Consider the following 21042-nt stretch of genomic DNA (forward strand, 5'->3'; position numbering starts at 1 on the left):
GCCCCATGTCGCTCGTTCGGGCTGGGCCCGGCCGGGCCCCATGGGGAAAGGCCCGGCCACCAGGCGCTCGCGAACGAGCCCCAACCCCGGGCCTGGCTCCAGGGTGGGGCCCCGGCTGCGCCATGCCGGGCGACGTCACAGGACACAAATTATTTATCATCATTAAGGGGTTTTTGAACCGCTCTTAGTCTGACCCGTCGCCTAGGACCTGTTTGCCTTGGGAGACCCTACCAGGGGCATATAGCCCCAGACAACATAGCTCCTAGGGTCACTCGGGTACTCAAACCCCTCCACCACGTTAAGGTGGCAGTTCAAGGAGAGGTGTTTGTTTTTGAACTGATATCATTTCAGAAGCAGAGGTTTTTATACTGTATTTAAGGTTTGGAATATTGTTTTTGCTATTGTGGGATGTTGTGTGTTATCATTTGTAAATACTACAAAAACAATCCATAATTTTGTTGGGAGGTATAGCTTGTCTGTTAAGAAAATGTAAGCATTGTGGAAATGTGTTCACTGACTGCATATTGTGTGAAAACGACATTAAATGTGTGAATGGTATGGCCACAAAAGACCGATGCTGTGCTAATTGTGTTTAGAGTTTTGAAAATGTGACTACTGTTTGGACAAACGCTTGTTAGCGACTGAAAAAAACTGTAATACACTACAGTTTTTTACAATCGCTATGACAGTTTTTTCAATACATTTAACAAGTTTCCTAAACTCTTAACGCACCAACACACCTAAAACACACAATTGGCAAAACGGTTAATTTCATGCTCAAAATCACACATTGTAAACTAAACTCCAAAACTAATTTACAAAATACAATAATACACTAACACAATACACTATGTCTAACAAAACACTGCAAACATGTTTCAAAATCAAATAATTATTCAAAACACTAACACATGTTCTCTTCCAACAGGAACATTTAGTCAATCATAACACAATGACAAAAAAAACACTATCATCAGCTGAAATTACAGAAACTGCATTATTTTATGTATCAGGTCTGCCCTTATACAATAGACAGTATATTGTATTGATCATAGATTGTGTTTTGCACTGCAGTTTCTTTTGATGCCTCTCTACATTTTTGTTTTGCTGGGTTTAGTAAATGCATGCATTTTGTTTCTTTTGCTGCAGAAATTCAATACAAAAAATGAATGACCATCTTAGAGTAGCTTTATAGAATGTACAGTTTATGGAAAAAAAAAAGACAGAGACAGAATTGCTGCAGTAAAGACTTTATTTGTAAAAGGACATTGCTGCAAGATATACAAACAGAAAAAGCACTGGAATAATAATAACAAAAACAAAGTAATCTTCTAATCCGCCCGGTCTTCTGCATTTGGCCACATGTTCTCATCCTCTACCTTGCCCCACTCCTCTCCCTTGTCCTTGCCCCACTCCTCTCCCTTGTCCTTGCCCCACTCCTCTCCCTTGTCCTTGTCCCACTCCTCTCCCTTGTCCTTGTCCTTGTCCCACTCCTCTCCCTTGTCCCACTCCTCTCCCTTGTCCTGGTACTCGTCTTCCTCTCCGTCGTGCAGGCATTTTTTTCTTTCTTTCTTTCTTTCTTTCTTTCTTTCTTTGTGTTGCTCCATATTGTTCCTTTTCCACACAATATCAGCCCAAAGAGTACTCTTTTAGAACATATGATCATGCGATTGAAAGAACCTCAACACCTGAGTGTGCTTCCTAGATGGGAATCAGCTGTGATTTATATATATATCATAACTTCAATAAGCTGTTTCTCATTAGCAATGGAATAAGATACAGGGAATATATTTGTGTTTCAATTCACAATATACACAGCTGTTTACCTTGACTTTAGCCTGTAAGTTAGGTTTAGAACATGGTGTTATCTGTTCTGACATACAGTGTGAAAGCATTTGTAAATTTGACTGTAAAATTACATTGTTTTGGTCTTGGTTGAGCTTGTGTGTAAAAGAAGTTCAAGCATTTTAAATGTGTGTTAACTGTATGCATTTTGTGTCAAAGCAACAAGAAATGTGTTAAATGTATAGCCTACAAAGATGGATGTTGTGCTAGCCGTGTTAAGAGTTTAGGAAACTTGTTAAATGTATTGAAAAAACTGTCATAGTGATTGTAAAAAACTGTAATACAGGAACATTTTAATTCAGTCCTAATGTCCGCACTACTGAAAGTGTAATGTATATATTTTATTATATTGGAAATATATGTGGTATCTTCTGTATTGTACCTCCTGTAAAAACCCATAGGGATTCTTTCCAAAATGCAATATTGTATGTTTTATTTTTTTTTTATGTTAAATGTCAATACGTTCCTTGCCTTTGCTGCAGGTAAGAACGACATCTTTGGAGAGCCCATCAACCTCTATGCTCGTCCAGGGAAGTCCAATGCCGATGTTCGGGCTCTGACCTACTGTGACCTCCATAAGATCCACAGAGAAGACATGCTAGAGGTGTTGGATATGTACCCAGAGTTCTCCGACTACTTCTGGGGTAACTTGGAAATCACCTTTAACCTCCGGGATGTAAGTGTCCTTATCCATTTTGGCCTCTACTGCCCATTGAGGAAGAAAAGTTACAAAGAAGGGAATTAAGCATGTCTTATACTTGGTTTAGAAATGTGCAAATCATTATCAGAAAATGTTGTGAGATTGATGGGTTTCAACAGTTTCTGCTCCATTTTTCAGTCTGCCACGGTAGCTGGGTCCACGAGCAGTGAGGACTCTGAGCATGGTGGCATGGGACGTCATTTGCACAAACAAAAGATGTCCCTCAGCCACAGCTTTGAGAGAGGTGCACTACCCAGTTCAGTCAAGGCTTTAATCACACTTGCTTCAATCAGAGAAGTCTGTTCTATCCACTCTGCGGTTTCAGCCTGAACTGTGGCCGTGTTACCCATGTCCCACATCCCGTCTGTCTTTCTAGGTGAGCCAGAAGTAGGGGACACCAATCCACCTCAGAGACCAGTCTACAGGGCCAGGGGCCAGAGCTCGAGAGACCAGGGAGAGGACCAGAAAACAGATCCTGAGGCCCTGAGGAGCTCAGCACATATTACATGCCTGTCCAGTGCTCATGATGAGCCAGGCCAGGACGGCATCCTCAACATCAGCAGTGCTGTAGAGGAGAGGAATCAAAAGACCTGCCATTCTCTCTCAGGTTCGTATAACCCCCCTTTTCAGTCACTCATCACTTCAAAACCTGCAATGTTGAACAGCGTAGATATAAGCAGCACTCATGATTGACTAGACATTGACTGGGTTTGAGCAATTGTCTTCTCTGACTTCCCTCTCTCTGTATCAGGGACTTTCTCAGGTGTCTCTGACATATTCCATTTCTGGGGGGACAGCTGTGAGCAGCAGCCGTATCAGCAGGCCCCCTGTCACATCCTGCCCTCCCCATGCCCAGCCCCCACCCCTGATCCTCTCAACGCTTCCTTACTGAGCAACATCAGCCGACGGAAACGCGGCGAGTTGGAGAACAGGCTCGACCTGCTGCAGAGACAGCTCAACAGGTCAGAGAACATTGGGTCAATGTTGGGTAAACGTTAGCTCATTGTTTGGTAAACGTTGGGTCGATGCTGGGTTAACGTTGAGTTGATCATTATTCATGTCTGTGGTTTTAGCTGTGGTTTGAGCTGAGGTTGTAGCTATATTTATACGTATGGGTTTATCCGTGCTTGTAGTTTTGGTTGTTGTTGTGGGTGTAGCTGTATTTGTAGCGGTGGGTGTAGCTATGGGCGTAGCTGGGGTTCTAGCTGTCTTTGTTGATGAGGTTGTAGTTGGGGTTGTTCCTGGGTTTCTTTTTGTGGGTGTTGCTGTGGCTATAGTTGTAGCTGTGGGTGTAGCTGAGGTTGTAACTATGATTGTACTTATGGTTGTAGCTGTGGTTATAGTTGTGGTTGAAGTTTTGGGTGTTGCTGTAGTTGCAGCTGTGGGTTTGGTTGTGAGTGTAGCTGGTGTTCTGGCTGTAGATGTAGTTGAGGTTGTAGTTGTAGCTGTGAGTGTAGCTGAGATTGTGGTTGTAGATGTGGGAGTATTTGGAGTTGTGGATGGAGCAGTTGTTGGTGCTATGGGTGCAGATGTAGTTGGAGCTGTGGTTGTAGATGTAGTTGGATCTGTAGGTGTAGATGTAGTTGGAGCTGTGGGTGTAGATGTAGTGGGTGCTGTGGGTGTAGATGTAGTTGGAGCTGTAGGTGTAGATGTAGTTGGATCTGTAGGTGTAGATGTAGTTGGAGCTGTGGGTGTACATGTAGTTGGAGCTGTGGGTGTAGATGTAGTTGGAGCTGTGGGTGTAGATGTACTTGGTGCTGTGGGTGTAGATGTAGTTGGAGCTGTAGGTGTAGATGTAGTTGGAGCTGTGGGTGTAGATGTAGTTGGTGCTGTGGGTGTAGATGTAGTTGGAGCTATGGGTGTAGATGTAGTTGGTGCTGTGGGTGTAGCTCTACATGTATCTTACCTGACTGTCCTATGAAACCCTCAGTTTGGAGTCCCGGATGTCCACAGACTTGGGGGCCATCATGCAGCTGCTCCAGAGACAGATGGTGCTGGTGCCCCCAGCCTACAGCACAGTGTCCTCCCCCCCTGGTCCATCCCTCACACCCACCCCCACCCTCACCCCTAGTCCCGCAGAGAGGCTGGTACCACCTGTCTCATCACTGGACTCCCTCTCACAGGTAAAATGCCATGATGTTCAGCTTGGCTCGCTGATGTGGAAACTGAGGTTCACCTTCACCATGATCCAAACGATTGTATTTACAAGTAACATGGTAATAGGATTTAGCCTAGTTATTTACTGACTTACTGACATTCTTAGTAGATATTAAGGTCAGAGTTAAGTGCAGATGAGGTTGTGTGATCACAGTGATGACAGCACTTTGGTTTCAGAGTCTTTGTATGTGAGACATCAGGATGTTGGCTGGAAATCCTCTAAACCAGCCGGTGGTCTGGTCTAAACCCTTCTGGATGTAGGTCATCAGCTGGTCAGTGCTCATCACACGGTGACGTTTCCAGCTTCGCTGATTCTTCTCTCCCCTGTCCTCTTCCTCAGTTCCTAGTCAACCCAGACTTTGAGGTCAGCCCATCCAGGTCATATGAGTCTCTGCCCAGTGGGGTGGAGCTCTGTCTCCTGGATCCCACCCCAGCGTTGGCACGTCCAGTCCAGACCCAGCCTCTTGGCATCAGCGCCCAGCCGCAGCATCACCCCCCGGGCTTGACCGCCCGTCCCGGCGAGCCCTTATGCCTGGTTAACCATGACAACTTGTCCGCGTTGGTGCAAGGGTCAGGCCCGGGGTCGGACGCAGGGCTGGCCCGGCTGGATCCCTCGGAGGGCCGACGGAGGCTCTCCCTGCCTGAGAAACACACAGCTCTGGACCTGGAGAGCCCCTGGACTACCGCGCACAGATACAGCTCCATCCCCGGGACTTAGGATGGGTCTTATAGGACACCGCATGATGAACACTGCTTATGGAAATTGATTTAAAAGAGGAAACACGTCCTAAGTGCGTCCCTTTATACCCTCTGAAATGCAATATTCTGAGCATGATCAGATAAGAGGATTCCATGGTTTAAGGGCCATCAGAGCGTGACTTTTCACAGGTTTCTAGCACCTTTGGCAGTATTCTTATGGAAACACGTTTGTCCTTGTTAGTCGGTGTGTCTGTGTGCTTGCTGTCTATGTGTAGGGTTTAACTGGAGTGTTAGCTGGTCTAGCACCGCTTACTGTCATTGTGTCTTGTATGAGCTGCTGCTACGTCTCAGTGGTGTTCTGGGGTCGTTCTCCTGGCTGTCCGGCTCAGTGATTAAAAGCCATGAATTCTAGGATACCCATCAAATCCTTGAATGTTCTTAAATGACTGATGGCAATTTGCGAACTGTGCTTTTTTTCTGTTCAGTTATCCTATAAACTGCACGGTCGCCTATCTCCTCTGTCCTTGAGCTAGATGTTGAATGAGAGTGAGAGTTTTCTGAATGATGACATAATATCCTATCCTAGGCCAACAGAGGATCAGAGAAGGATGATATAATCAAGTAAATGTATGATTTATCGGATAACAGTGATATTCCACGATGCAGGCAAGCCAAACGGGTTTCGACTCACCTCCCTGGTCTTAAACTGTACGAGACCACTCAGTACCTAGAACAAGCCACACCAAGTATAATGCCACTGTTAGAATGACATTATTAACACATTTCAGGGCAGGACCTTCATGTGTGTTTTTTTAGGTTGCGTAGGTTGTTTGATAAAATATCTAGATTAGGTTTCATAAAAATGTGTATGTATATAAAAAACATACTGTAGGATATGATCATGATGGATAATTGCTGTCGTCAGTAGCATCACTCTGATTTCATGCTGTAGTTGTGTTTCTGTCTAATTCTGAAAAATAGATGAACGCAGGGAAAATAGAATTCAATATACAAAATCTATTGCTGGGTCATTGCTGGTTTTGGCCAGAATACAGTATTTATTCATTAGATGAATGGAGTTACTGTGTAGTTTGATTTATCTTCAATAAATAACAGTAGGATGCTTCTCCTGAATAAAAAAAATAAACAACAAATGCATTGTTTTGTATCTGGGTCATACCTTAAAATGATTCAAACAACTGGCAATCGAACAGACCAATGTAACTTCCCACATGTTTGTTCATATTCATTTCACTAAACAAGAACATTAGGTCCTTGACTTGTCCAGCAGTCTAATCCGTTGCATATGGTACACATATACTACAGCAGCATGGATTTAAATACAACCTACTACTCTTTCAACAAAAACTGAATTCTATATCTTTCCTGTCAATTAAATCATAAAATGCTTGAAAAAAGGGATGAATTAAAGCTTCCCATATAAGCAATATATGTCTCAAGGCTTTGCAAATGAGTTTGACACTGTTCCATATATTGCATCTCAACAAACACAACAAGTCGTGCATTCCATCCCTGCAGCCTCCTTTGACATGGATAAGAGAGTATACTCTGGATGAAAAAGATCTCTGTCAGAATCGTACGGGTGATATGTAACACCACAACCAGTGGTACATGAGCTGCCACCAACTAAAAGGAAACCAAATGTTTCCCTGAACAATAAAACAACAAAGCCTGTGTCCTTTTGCAACTTTACCTGGAGGGTTTAAACACCACTGAACTTCATCAGTTGTCGTATAACATCTTTCCCGGGAATAGTTGGGCTACCTGCAATGTTTAAATAATTAAATTGGAGTTTGTGGTTTGCTTTGGGGCAGAATGACTTCACTTCATGTGTTTTATTTTCAGTGCCCCTCCGTTGTCCTGCTGTTCCCTTATATATGTTTGGTCTGAGTCCTCTTTCCATTCTCATGCAAATGTTTTAAAAAAGAGTACCAGTATACACTGATTGCACTCTGGGTAAATTCACAGTGCGGGACAAGCAACGCCATCAGAATCTGACAGCTAAGGAATGAACTTACAGTTCGGACACTAATGGTTTGTATTTAGTTTGTTTGTATTTAGTTAAAAAATGACTTAAGGGAACCCCACTGAGTCAAAAAATACATCTCAAAGGGACTGTGTCAAACCCATGCCCAGATTACCTGTATTCCATATAAAAACTTCTGTATCTGTATCGTAACATTTACATTGAGGTTTTCACCAATTTCACAACTTTTCTTGGTTCCATGCCTTAATCATGGTGTTCACAGTGTATGTATGTTCTGGCTAAGCAATGTGACTATAGATGAAAGGCACATTAAATTTGACTGGTCCCACCCTAGGTTCATCTGCCAGGGATTATATACTTACCAAATCAAATGAGACCTGTAATCTCTTAATCTTATAGAAAGCACTACATCACAGCACAGCAAGTGAATCTGTTTGGTTGGGACCAGGGGGCTGTGATCTGATGTCTCTCCTTGGGCCATAGTAGATGTTTTAACTGCTTGGATTGACTTCGTTTACCTCATTAAAGGAGAGAGACAGGTTTTATTCCTGTCATTGAAGTCAGGGCAACATGCCCAAGGATAAAGCATTACGGCCGCAGTCCAGTAATCCAAGAGCCTAGGCTAAAGTTACACATAGGCGTGTAACACCAATTAGTCTTCATAATGATGAGCAGAGAGACAGGCTACTTTTCCGTTGTGATGAGGAACAGAGAAACTATGCAGCCTATCTTATTTGAGCGGCAAAGTGCCACGCCCCCGTTGCGCGTGGCAATTTGTCCAGTCCGGCTTTGAGAACTGCCTCCATATTGCCATTCAGCGCATATCGTGCCTAAACAGTAGGCTATACAGAACTGTCGTCTACTGTTAACAATGATTGGTCAAATAAACTCTTATGGAGGAAGGGACTGAGACGATGGATAGTGCACAATCACATCGGCTTTCCAAATATGGGCAGAATCTACGCAGAATGGTTGCGCGGCGCAGAATCCTGAGCGCAGATGGGAATCGTTTGCCGCGCTGACAATCTATGCGTCAAAAATAGAGACTCAAACGAAACACGGCAGCATTTCTCGATTGTGATAGGCTGAGCGTGGTGAAGGAGGCGGGCTGTTTTTCTACGATCAGTAAAGCGCACTGTACGAGAAGGTGGAACAGACTTCGACCAGCGACATCCACGACAACCATTGGCAAACTGATAAAAAAAAACAGCAAAGGGTGAGTAAAGGGATGAATAATCACAATTGATGGAAACACTGAAGATTAGCCGAAAGTCTGGTGTAAATATGTGTGTGTATTTTGCTGGATTGTTTGTCAGCCTTAAGGACGGGGGGAATATTGATTAATGGTTACACCTTTATTACACAGTAAGAAGCGCACACCATACAGAACATACATATTTCCAGTCTGCATAACTAAGAATGATATCTGATGCGCAGGATTTAATATCTATTGCCCTACAGTATTCGATTACGTATCCAAATTAATGTTTACATATCTACAGTGGGCGTGTTTGATTTACTCCCTCCACGACCAATGCAGAACATTCTCTTTGTTATGGTGCCGCAGTTGAGTAAAAGGGATGCTGTCTGTAGTAGACAGGTGTCCACCGCACCGCACGATAGGTCCACGACAGCGGTTGGATTTCAGTGTGGTGTTACGCAGTTTTGATATATATGTATTAGGATAACCCAGATAGATGCATAGATTTGACGGCTCTTCCCAGCGTAGGATACGATAATACCACACAATACCCCCCTTTCTGTATCTGTGCGGTGGATTAGGATACATTGTTCTCCGGTTTGCTCTCCTCCGCTGTCTTGCAGGCGTGCGGTGCATGTATTTAATTGTGTATTGTGCAAGCATGACTGCATGTGCGTTGTGAACTATGCCCTCTGTAACTGTCCTGCTATACACTGCTGAAGACCATGTACATTTGTGCTTTGTTTTGACCCCCTCCCCCCAAGTTTATTGCTCCTTGTCACACAACAATGATTATGTTGTAGTCAGTCAGATAGACAGAGACACATTGTTAGTTTGCATAGATGAATAGGCCCAGCCAGACAGACAATAGATATGTACAGAGCAGTTACTGAGTCTGGCACAGACAGGCAAATTGACAGAAATGCTTGGATTACTAGAGGGTGCCTAATGCATGCCATACATACAGTGTCCTTCTCCCAGTGCTCTGGAATAGTGGATTATAGTGGAATCCACAAAAGATTATGGGAGACGGCATTGGAGAGACTGGGATGGCATCACAGCATGGCAGCCCATTAAGGTTCACAAACTGAGGTTGAATACCAAAGTCTTGCCAGTCAATTAATCCACACAGATGTCCATTTGAGGAGAGATGTGTGGCGCAAGGAAAAGAAAAAATGTAAGCCAAAGATAGTGTCCACATGGTTGAAGTGATATGATAGCAACTACAGCTGTAGGAGATCCCGATATTTATTTTTAAGAGTACAAAGGAGTACAAATTGAGTATGAAAAATAAAATGTTATATGCCTTTACCTGTATATTATAATTAGTATTTCATGGTGCCATCTGTTACATCCTAGACAAGATAACTGAAAGATTCAACCTGACATTCATTGAAGTGAAGTGAAAAAAGTCATTAGAGTTTTCTGGAATGTATTCATAATTCCATCTTTTCTATCATAAAATAATCCTGGTAGATCCAGCCCATGATTCCGTCATTCCTACTCAGTCAACAAATGATATCGAAATGAAAGACGTTTGTGTGAACTGAGAACAGTCTATTTTCTGTTTTTGAAATGACCCCCTATTGTGAATGCACTAGGTTTATCCAAAGTGACACCATTTATGACGGAGGGGGATGTTCAGTCTGTCATAGCGTGCGGCTTCCTGGTCCGCTGCATGGTCTTGGTGTCATGTCAGTTCTGCTGGTCTGTTGTGATGCCTAGCTTCCCTGTCATAAACCATCGCCATCGCCCCTGATACTGTCCAGTCACTGTGTTCCACCGGGACCCCAGCCCACCTCTTCATCACTGTGACCTTGGCTTGCCATCAGAAGAGAGTTTAAAAGTGCAGGAAAGGGGAGGGTGCTGTATAAAAAGGCCAAAGAGCCAAGGATCCAGGGCCATTGAGAAGAATCCACGGGAGAATGAAAATTGAGAATATGGAGAGTGCAAAGTCCTATTTGTTGGATATCACTGTGGCTCAGTCAAATGTGACAATTTGCCCCTCTAAAGTGACAATTTGGAAAAATATTTCCTATGTATCTAAAGTCAAAGACTTGTGTGGTAAGGTGGTTCATAGACTTTTTACTTATTTCTAGTACAACAGAAGACCAGGGGTCCTTGAGTTCTTCTCATAGTCCTCATCTGGTCCCAGGTCCGACTCAAACACTGATTAGGAGGAAATGATGTACACCACAAGTGTTTCAGTCGCCCTGGACTGGAGTCACATACGTCTGCAGTAGTCAATACCAGTGCTGTACATTTTGACATGTTAAGTATTTTTAACCCAACATGGTTCTGTAAAATCTTTTTTGTTACTTGAACGTTTTGGAAGGATCAGTGTTTGTCAAGATGAGCGAAAAATGTTTGATTCCAAGCATGGCAGTATTCCCTGTGTCAAGAGTCATTTCAATGGACTGAAATTATTCCAAGCCTGGCAGTATTCCTTCAGTCAGGAGTCATTTCAATGGACTGGACTGAGTGATGCCTAACTTTAATTCTAACAGTAATCCTAATTCAAATGTTTGCCCTAAACCTAACACGGCAACAAAATGGCCCCATTAGATGCAGTTTTCAGATATAACCCTGGATTACATGTATCCCTTATATATTTAAGTCAGAAGCACACACACACACACACACACACACACACACACACTGGGGGTAATATAGACGGGGCCCTGACTGGTTGTTTTCTGGGACTATGTGTGTCTCCTCTGAGGGAATGAGACATGGCGACAAAGCACTATGTCAGCAGTAACCAGAGATGGTGCCCATCACGCATGAGAGACACATAAAAACACTGACTCATGATGAACACTGGGGGACCTGGCAACACTTTTAACATATTCAGAGGCATTTGAAACTAACCAGTGGCGGCCCTCAAATGACAGCAGAGGCTGTTTAAGCATAACCCACTGTCTTCATTGCTGCCTGGTTTTTATTGCATGCATTGACTGAATGGACTCTAACCCTAACCCTAAAGAGAATAAGATATGTTTTTCAAATGAAATAAAACGTAATACAAAAAGTGACGCAAAACCTAAGAGTTAAACCTATGACGGATGACAGCACAGTTCCACAGTCTCTGATCTTGTCAAAATTGTACCACTGCCTGGTCTGTACTTTAAACTCTGGACTGAATGGCGCACAGTGGTCAGGTGACTCTACAACCTTTATTACTTCCTCAATTGACATTGGTTGTGCCAAACCTGTAAACAAATCCAATTCAGCCGACCAAAGGTCTGTTGATGGGTGTAGTCAGATGCCTAGCATTCACAGTCAGAGGTTACATAAAGGTTAGATCGGTTAAAGATCACTGGGTGATTTACCTACCACAATTCTGACTGGAAAAACACCGTTGCACGTTTTGAATAAACAGAAACACCACCCCCCAAAAACGATGCTGTTGTTTTGGATGGCAGGATAAAGTAGGGGATTCCCTGCCAAGCTGCTTGACTCTGTGCTGTTATTCAGTGAGTTACTGTGCAGGAGGCCTGCTGTGGTTTTTGGCTTGATTGCACGACAGACGGAGGGAAGGATTGAGAGAATATAACAGGGTCTGGCTCTACATGGGGTTGACGATCACTAATCCCCATCCAGAAATACCAGCGGAGTTTCTCTGTCTTTTGCATTCAATGTAAGCATGAAGCAGAATGATGATTCCTTACATCAATTAGGAGATGTGCAATGCTGTACTTAAAACTGTAAAACAAACAGGAGCCACACTGGGGATTTACCAGTGAAACAATGAGGGCTGAAGGAATGGAGTTACAAAGGAGGGTTTAGAGGTGGAGAAAAGTCAGTGTTTCAGTGGGGGATATTTTTTTTTCTTTTAGAAAGAAGAGAAAGAGGTGTGAACATTAGTAATTTTGGGGTTCACCGATAGAGCCTTAGATAGCCTAATGGCTGAATGGGGATTGGAAAACATGAAGGATTAAGATGACGAAAGGTCGTTCCGGTGTCTAGAGTTCTAGAAGAGACTGAGTTGGGACAGAGGCTGTTGTAGGATTATAGATCCATCGCATGGCCTGGCGTAGTGTTCACAGGAATGTATTTTCTACATCAGGCGGGTGCATATGAGCATCGTGCCGGGATCTCGTCCTCCTATGTGCTGCTACACAGCGGGTCAATGTGGTCATCTGCGTCTGTACTCCAGCGCTCTCATGAAAACGAGGCCCAGTTCCAATCGGGGCCAACAAACACGGCCGATGCACAACGGCAGAACGTACGTGTGTGTGTTTGTGTAGGTGATGGACAATGATTGCTTGTTCATCTGCGGCGAGAGTGGTGTGCTGAGTGGACTGGGGGGGACGGCAGGACGGATTCGTGCGCTCGGAGGTTTTGTGTCTGAAGTGTGTCCCCGTCTGAAGGGCGCAGAGTTCGGCGGTTAGATCATTAGTGTGGAGCAGCTCTCAGCGTAGTTCCGCTCTCTCACTCGCAAAGATGAGGAGTTAGTGATTATAGGGGGATGAATGAATAACTCACACGGTTTAGACAGTACACGCTCCAGGGTGTAGACGCTGATGAAGGGTGTAATCTGCATTCATTGGTTTCTTTGTGTTCCAGACGGTACTCTGCCGTTAGGACACACGGGTGTGGTTCCAAGCTGTCGTCACTGGAGTCTCACTCCGCCTGCCGAGAACACCTTTCTTATGGTACAGGAGTCTTTGTCTCTGGGAGGCGGCGCGACTGCAGGGACGGCAGGCAGAACGTAGCCCGGTACTAGTTCTGATTACATATGCTACAGATCAATCTCTCAGGGAGGCATTCTGGAATGACAGCTGGCCCGTCACAGAGTGCAGGTTAATTACTGAACGTCTAATCAGTCTCTGGTGTGTCGGCTTCTCCCTCTGAGACCGTCTCACTCTCACGCCTCCACCTTTGCTGTGCACATCACATTTCAATTACCTTCAGCCCGGGAAGTCTGATCCCCATGAGTACCAGGCACTTTCCAGGTGTATTGGCACGTTGACACTCCTTTGACACCAAGCTAAGGACGCTTACATGTTCGCAATGTTCCCCAAAAAAGATGCTATGAAATCCAAAGCTTCACATGCCCGGGCTTCTTGCTTAACCAACGTGTCCTCCTTTGACTTGTGACTTCAGTCAGCTTCCAGGAGTCCAATGCGGCTCAAGGAATCGCTAAGACCCAGTGGGACAGTGGTCCCTCATTCCCCTAATCTACATAGTGCAAGGCCAAGTGTGCACTGCTCCATTGGAGCTACGGGTCACAAGCTGCTGTTTAACACCCTGGGATTGGACCCAGGATGTTGTGGTGTCTGGGCACACTGGAGCCTTAGATCGCCGCGTCACTCTGGAGCACATGAGGCTCTTATAACTGACCGAAGACTAGCATTGTGGTCAGGAAGAATTAGATCATTTCTGAAAGACACTATGTGCTCTTTCAGTCCATTAAAAGGAAATATGACTATCAAATGTACGTCCACACAATAAAGGGACACATCAATATGAACACATCTTTGTGTAACTGATTGCAGTATTGAAACACCTATAGCACTCTACCTCCAGCGGGTGGCATTAGAAAGCCGAGGGATGTACTGTGTTTGAATTGCATTCACTGAAACATTGAAAAGGCTAAGTAGCGTGGTGGGTTGTTGCTAGGATCAGGTGGTCAATGTTGGAACACACAGACGGCAGAGAGAAGCCGTCTCCACCTCATGAATAGAACTGAAGGAGACGACCTGAACTTGGCCCCATTAAGGGAGCAAAATGCACTGCAGTGTACTGCAACCTTTCATAACACTGCCGCATGGAGGAAGGCATGGATGGATGAAAGGAGAGAGCTGAGCTCTGTCAGGGGTAGTGCACTATGATGGTCTTATATAAATGGTCAGAATTACAGAACACATCTGACCTATTATGTTATCCTGCTGGTGTTTTCAAATTCCATTGGTTAGTGCAACATGTGCTCACAGTCTACTGGTTTGTCTCTCTACGGCTGTTTGGGCCAATAGCACTATGTCGTCTTTGCAAACACATTGTGATTGGTCCCTTAGAGTACACAATAGGGACATGGATAAAAATCGGTAGTTACTGGGTGTAACTCCAGTTAAATGAGTGGAGCGGAGGCCCCTGGAATCTTTCTGTGTACGACCTGAAGACCAGCAGAAATCCATTGGTTTAAATACTGTCAATGAAGAAATCTTTATCTAATTCCATCCTTCTCTACAAGTTGTTGAGCCTTGTCTTATTTCAATTTTTACTGGCTTTGTAAGTAAGCGTTTCATTAATAATGTCTACATCTGTTCTATTAGGCGCATATTACATACATTTGTTTATTGAACAACAGTACAAAATCATACAAGGCCAGTGAGTATGACTATCTGGTCTGTTCAGTGAGTGTGCCTGCCCAAAACATGGACAGGGCAAAACCCCCACCCGCTTGGCCCAAAGGGATTTTCCAAGGACAGAGCTAGCCAAGCCCTGCAGTAAGCCCGGACAGATATGGAAATGAGCGCTCACACATTAAATAGGACCGGCATGTATACTGTTCACAGTAAAAGAAACAACATACGTATATCTCCCTACCCCCTCATCCCAACTTGGAAGACTTTAAGGGCAACCAATCCAATGTTTATTTATGTGTACTGTAAGTGTGTGTGTGTATTATAATAATATTTCTAATCCTCTGATGTCCACAGAGTCTCTGCCCCAATACCTTACATGTCCACATTTTGTTTCTGCCCTTACCTTAGAGTATAATTCATATTATTTAAATCACTGTTTTATTATTATTTGTCGATTGATCATAAAAGTAATTGCCAATGATTCTGCCATTTCAGTATCCTCATCCTCCTGGACCTCACTTGGCCATTTCAGTATCCTCATCCTCCTGGACCTCTCATTGCCATTTCAGTATCATCATCCTCCTGGACCTCTCATTGCAATTTCAGTATCCTCATCCTCCTGGACCTCTCATTGCCATTTCAGTATCCTCATCCTCCTGGACCTCTCATTGCCATTTCAGTATCATCATCCTCCTGGACCTCTCATTGCCATTTCAGTATCATCATCCTCCTGGACCTCTCATGGCCATTTCAGTATCCTCATCCTCCTGGACCTCTCATTGCCATTTCAGTATCCTCATCCTCCTGGACCTCTCATTGCCATTTCAGTATCATCATCCTCCTGGACCTCTCATGGCCATGTCAGTATCCTCATCCTCCTGGACCTCTCTGCTGCCTTTGACACCATCTCCCTTGGCCGCATGGAAAATGTCCAAGGCATCACTGGTACAGCACTTGACTGGTTCTGATCTGGCTGACCAGAAGCAGTTTGTGTCCCTTGAAGACTCTGAATCCCCACAAGCCACTGCCAACCAAGGCGTGCCTTGAGGTTCTGTGTTTGGATCACTGCTGTTCATCATCTACATGTCACCGTTGGTCAGATCTTTCTAGACCCTGTTCTTCGAGCCCCACATTCAAGTCCGTCACCAAATCTGCCTTCACCTCAATCAACTCTGTTCTATTTCCCCACTCCCTTATTTTATTGTTCTTTGTTTTCTCTAATGGTGTTTTAAATCCCACTTATTATTGTTATTAAACTATTTTTTATTATCAACTGGTTCATTTAAGTCATTTGGGATTTTTAATTGGTGGGAAAGCTAAAAATAGTTGGTTATACTTTTGTATTGGGCACTCATCCATGCACCTCTATTAATTGCTTATGTGACAACCTTTACCATTGTTATGTACAATATCATAATACCTTTTTTATTAATTGCTTTCAAGAAGATGGGCTAATCTTTTAAATCCAACCACATTGTCTGCTGTAATTTGTTCTGCCTCTTCTGGAAGATGACATTTGAATAACCATTTATGTATGACTTCAATTAGAAAGGAAAGTGCCTAAAGAATGGGTTCCATTGTGAATCCACTGAAAATTGTTAGTTTTATTCTGTATAATGACAATTACCTATCAACATGTGTATGAATTTCACCTAACTACCCAATGTGAAAAAACAGCAAAACTAAAACCACAGCACTACAAATGAGCCCAGTTCTGTGGTGGTTGTGGGACTGGTGTAGTCTGAGGAAAGCCACAGTAATTGCAGTGATGTGTGCTGTCTGTGTCTTTAGGGGAGAGAGGATGTTGTAGAGACATAGGCTGCAGAGGGGGCTGACTGCAAAAATTGGGACATCATTTCAATTTACTTTTCTCTTTTCTGTCTTTGTTAAATTTTGCATTGGCCCTGTGCTAGCCTCGAAGCTCAGTCTTCAAAGGAAATACGTTTTGGAGCCAACCCACATAGAACACCACATAAACTCATGTGCTTTGGCTAGCTGTGTTTCCCCAGATAACCCAGTCATTTGCCAAACTCTGTATGTATTGTGGGCTGGGGGATGGTTAGCAGCTAGTCTGGATCCCCTCGACCTCAAACCAATCCCCCACTGGGAGATTACCTTTTGGCCTAAATATCCCTATGTTAAGGAGGTTGGGGTTTGACTGCACCAGGATTAGTGGGGTGCACAAATGGTGCCAACCATTAGCCCAGATCAGCCATCATTTCAACTGATGGGCCTCAATACTGTACCAGACTGTGGAGGAATTATACTGCATAGTACAAGCATATATTGTGTTGCCATTGTGGATTATACCGACTATGATGCTGATAATTGTGATAATGTTAACGAGACCTTCTGACCTCTACCCCCTGTCGTTCACTTCCAGGACGATGGACCTGAGCTTGCATGATGCACTCACGGACGGGGCGCCCAAGACGGGTGCAGACAGCCTGGCGAGGAGGGAGTTTGTGGCATCCCTGAAGAAGGAGACTTTTGATGACAAAGTTGGCGAGACTGTGGGAAAGAGCGAATACCGCCCTCTCCTGGACGGGAAGGAGGGGAAAGGTGAGCTGGGGTCCAGGTGTCAGGCTTATGGGAATAGCAATCAAAGATGATATTGCAAAAAATTAAATTGTGTGTGTGCATCATGTATCAGTAGTTGCGTTGAGTGATGAAGACAGATGAGCCCTGATGGGCCAAGGAATCCGGCCAGACCATGTTCAGCAACAGAACTCGGTCCAAGGCCCGTTATTTACTGTACAGTCCTCCTGCTACTGCTCAGCCACATGGCTTCTATTGGATTAAAATGAAAATGTGTGTGTAGTTGTTTTTTTTGTGTGTGTGAAGGTACCTGTGTGTGTAACTGTAGCTGTGTGGATGTGTGTGGGTGTGTGTGTGTGTATGTGTGTGTGTGTGTGTGTGTGTGTGCAATATTTTATTATGCAGGAGCCATTCTACTTTAATGAGATGGTTGTCAACAAGATCACAGCAGAGTCAAATAAGGACAATGTTTATGTAAGAAATATTACTTGTGAATCACTCGAGTGTCTCTGGGACGCCCATGATTCATTGGGAATATGCACTGATGTTACTGTGAACAGCTTCTCCTGAACATGAACCTCATCTTGGGTGGCAACTTCACCCTGACTTTTTCGGAAGATACATTTCTATTTGTTTACCTCTGCCAAGAAAGTGCTTCACAGTTCATGAGATCTCTGCCATGAGAATAAGGCCAATCTCTGTCCTCTGGTTAATACCCGTCATAGTGCTTCAACCTCAAATGTGGTTTTGTATTGTGTTGTATGATGGGCATATTTTCACAGCTACATCTTACTATTTCGAACTTGTCTTTAACCCCAGAGTATTGTTCCTTATCTGCACAGTTATAACTGAGACAAAATGTTCAGGGAGTAAAGTTTATTTTTCATTAATTTACCATTAGACTACGCTGCTTCTCACAGTAACAGTAAAAAAATTTAACTAGCCATGACAGTGTTAAAGGCTCAGTTGTTGAGTCTCCTCCACTGTTGACATAAGTTCTTCTAGTCAGTTGTTCAGACCTAGCCCCTAATCACTGTTTCATTGTACATCAGAAATACAGGGCCTCTAGCAATTATCAGCTCTCTTTCTCATTCCCTCTTTCATTCCTCCTTCCTGACCTCTCTCTCCAACCTGTTTGTCCCTCTCCCTTTCTCATTCTCCTTCCCTCTCTCTATTCATCTATCTGTCTTTCCGTGTCTTTGTCTATTTCTCTCGCAGTCTCTCTCTTTGTCTCCTCTCACATCCTGTCACTTCCAGAAGTGTCAGCCTCGAGACTGTGTGGCATTAGCATGTCTGTGACTGGAGCAACATTACGGACTCAGCCATGCTCAAGTCAGGACACCACAATGTCAGTTATCGCCCAGGCAATTAATGTCCTGTTAACTCGCATCCATGTGACATGGTTGCATATTAATAACAGTATACTGCTTTTAAAAGGTCAATATTTACAGAAATATTCAATCACAACCAAGGATGAGAAATTCAGGAATATTATCTTTGGCCTCTATGTCAATCTGAAATGGACACAATGATTAAACATTTTTTTTGTTGATTGACACGGGTTTCATCAGCTTTTCCTCACAGCTGTTCTATTTAATGAATCCAAAATCCTTAAGTTATGTACCAGCCCATGTTACCAGCCCCTAGCACAGCCCATATTACCAGCCCCTAGCATCAGCCCATAGTACCAGCCCATTGTACCTGCCCATAGTATGAAGCCAGAGTACCAGCCCATAGTACCAGCCCATTGTACCAGCCCTTAGTACAGTACCAGCACATTGTACCTGCCCATAGTATGAAGCCAGAGTACCGCCCCATAGTACCATTCCATAGTACCAACCCTCAGTATTCTAGTCCATATACTGACATCCCATGGTACCAACTGTTTATTCATGAAATGTCCTCTAGAGCATGTGACTACACTGTATCTGCTGGAACATCATTAGCATTAGAAGTCAACAACTTTGGTTAGCTCATCAAAAAGACAAAAACAGAACCAGTGTTGGCAGTGTGGTGTGTGTATGTAGTGTATGTGTGCTGATTTCAGCATCTTCTCTCTAGTGTATGATGTGATGGATGCCTTTAGAGTGAGAGCTCTGGACAGCCGCTCTGTAGATCAACATTTGTCCAAGGAGATATGAGAGCGTTGTTGATTATCAGTCACATAATATACTCCAATCTTCATTTGATGCTGTCTGCTAGTCGACTACTGGCCTTTTACTAACCCATTTAGCTGTTCTTTGATCGAGTTACAAATGTCTGATTTGTGGAGTGACAACATGTCTTCTTCTCTGAACTGAAGCAGCACAACCTTACCATTGTAGGAAACATTATCTTTTTGTGGAAAAAGTCACAGGGGAATACCCAGTTGTAGAGGTCATTGTATCACTTCATCCTCCTTTCATGTAAGGATGTGCTGTGTAAACACTCCTGCATTGCTGCCTGCAGTGTCCAGAGGTATTCTACTGTGTATGCCCCTGTGTGTCTTTAATTGCTCTTTTACTTTTAAGGGTCCTACTTGCTTTTTTAAATGGATTCCGTCTATTTTGTTATCAAAGCGTGCTATCAAATTCATCAGGCACAAACCTCTTCTCTTCCTCTTTGACCTACAGAAAGTATTTGCTCTTTTCATTCATTATTCAAGGCTTTCCCAGAATAGAATGTTCCTGATCCTCCTTCTTGCATTTTCCAATGTCCTTCCATGTCAAAGTCATTGCTTGGATTCTTGAATGTCCTATGTAGACGTCATATGAAATTCAATTAGTGTATTTGCAGTAAAGAATAAAGAATCACATATGTTTATCACATGAAACAGCAAAACTAAATGAGACCAACCTATTCACAAACTCGAGGGAAAACACAACAGAAGTAACGGACACAGATATATACATTTTGACATAATCTTTGACATTATACTGAAAAATCAATGACACTGAATCACAAAAAAAATTGTATCGCCACCTAACTATTTAATCATTTTCTGTCACGATGTCCCTGGCAAGCTCTACAAAACAGCTCTCTGTGCAGTGTTAATCTTATCATTTTTCTGGGAAATGATGCTGTTTTATCTTTTTCCTAACCACAATAATCCCACAACTGGTGTACAGATTTTGGTGCAGCTGAAAGACTCCTCTCACGGAACAGTAGGCTGAAACTAGGTGGGCCAGCCAAATGGGTGCTTGTCAGTGGACAGATGACAAAACCACAGGGACTGACTTGAGGCTGCTAGATATCTTTCCATGTTAGTCCATAGAGGATGATGGACTTTATCAGCTCTCTGGCCGTCAAACAATGAGTGATGCAACGGTAAGGCATTGCAGTGCAGGTTTGTCATTGCAGGACCGGGTTCTTGTCCCAGGCATGGCATACCAAACGTGCATACGTGTCCCACACAGACCAGTGCTGATTGGCACTGGTACTGTCTGGGTTGGTTGGACGGGAAGGTCGAAAGTGGATGCCATGTTGTGCCGTAGCAACGACTTGTGGTGGGTAACTGGGTTATCACTGGCAGTTATAATCACAATTAGTTTTTAAAAGTAATTAACCTAATCTTAATTCCATTTTCGGAGTGTATTTTTAAAAT

At 43.6% G+C, this 21042-nt stretch overlaps 2 protein-coding genes across 6 annotated transcripts in view; both read left to right on the forward strand.

The window, feature by feature from the left end:
- Positions 1-5904, forward strand: part of LOC105024264 (potassium voltage-gated channel subfamily H member 6) — a 62661-nt gene extending 56757 nt beyond the window's left edge. The window contains exons 11-16 of the mRNA XM_020045332.3: positions 2328-2521; positions 2684-2789; positions 2922-3152; positions 3297-3507; positions 4476-4668; positions 5043-5904. Coding sequence (XP_019900891.2) covers positions 2328-2521; positions 2684-2789; positions 2922-3152; positions 3297-3507; positions 4476-4668; positions 5043-5420 — 1313 coding nt within the window. The 3' untranslated portion in view covers positions 5421-5904. The remainder of the gene's footprint in view (positions 1-2327; positions 2522-2683; positions 2790-2921; positions 3153-3296; positions 3508-4475; positions 4669-5042) is intronic.
- A 2340-nt stretch (positions 5905-8244) lies between these two features.
- Positions 8245-21042, forward strand: part of map4l (microtubule associated protein 4 like) — a 46262-nt gene continuing 33464 nt past the window's right edge. For 3 of the 5 annotated variants that reach the window (XM_010868032.5, XM_010868034.5, XM_034289710.1), the window contains exons 1-2: positions 8247-8625; positions 17305-17483. In XM_010868032.5, coding sequence (XP_010866334.4) covers positions 17309-17483 — 175 coding nt within the window. In that variant the 5' untranslated portion in view covers positions 8247-8625; positions 17305-17308. Of the gene's footprint in view, positions 8626-17304; positions 17484-21042 lie in introns of all 5 variants that reach the window. The other 2 variants (XM_020045487.3, XM_010868033.5) reach the window with 2 other exon arrangements.

This window comes from Esox lucius, chromosome 3 (assembly GCF_011004845.1).
Source record: "Esox lucius isolate fEsoLuc1 chromosome 3, fEsoLuc1.pri, whole genome shotgun sequence".
In the NCBI taxonomy this organism is placed as follows: domain Eukaryota; kingdom Metazoa; phylum Chordata; class Actinopteri; order Esociformes; family Esocidae; genus Esox; species Esox lucius.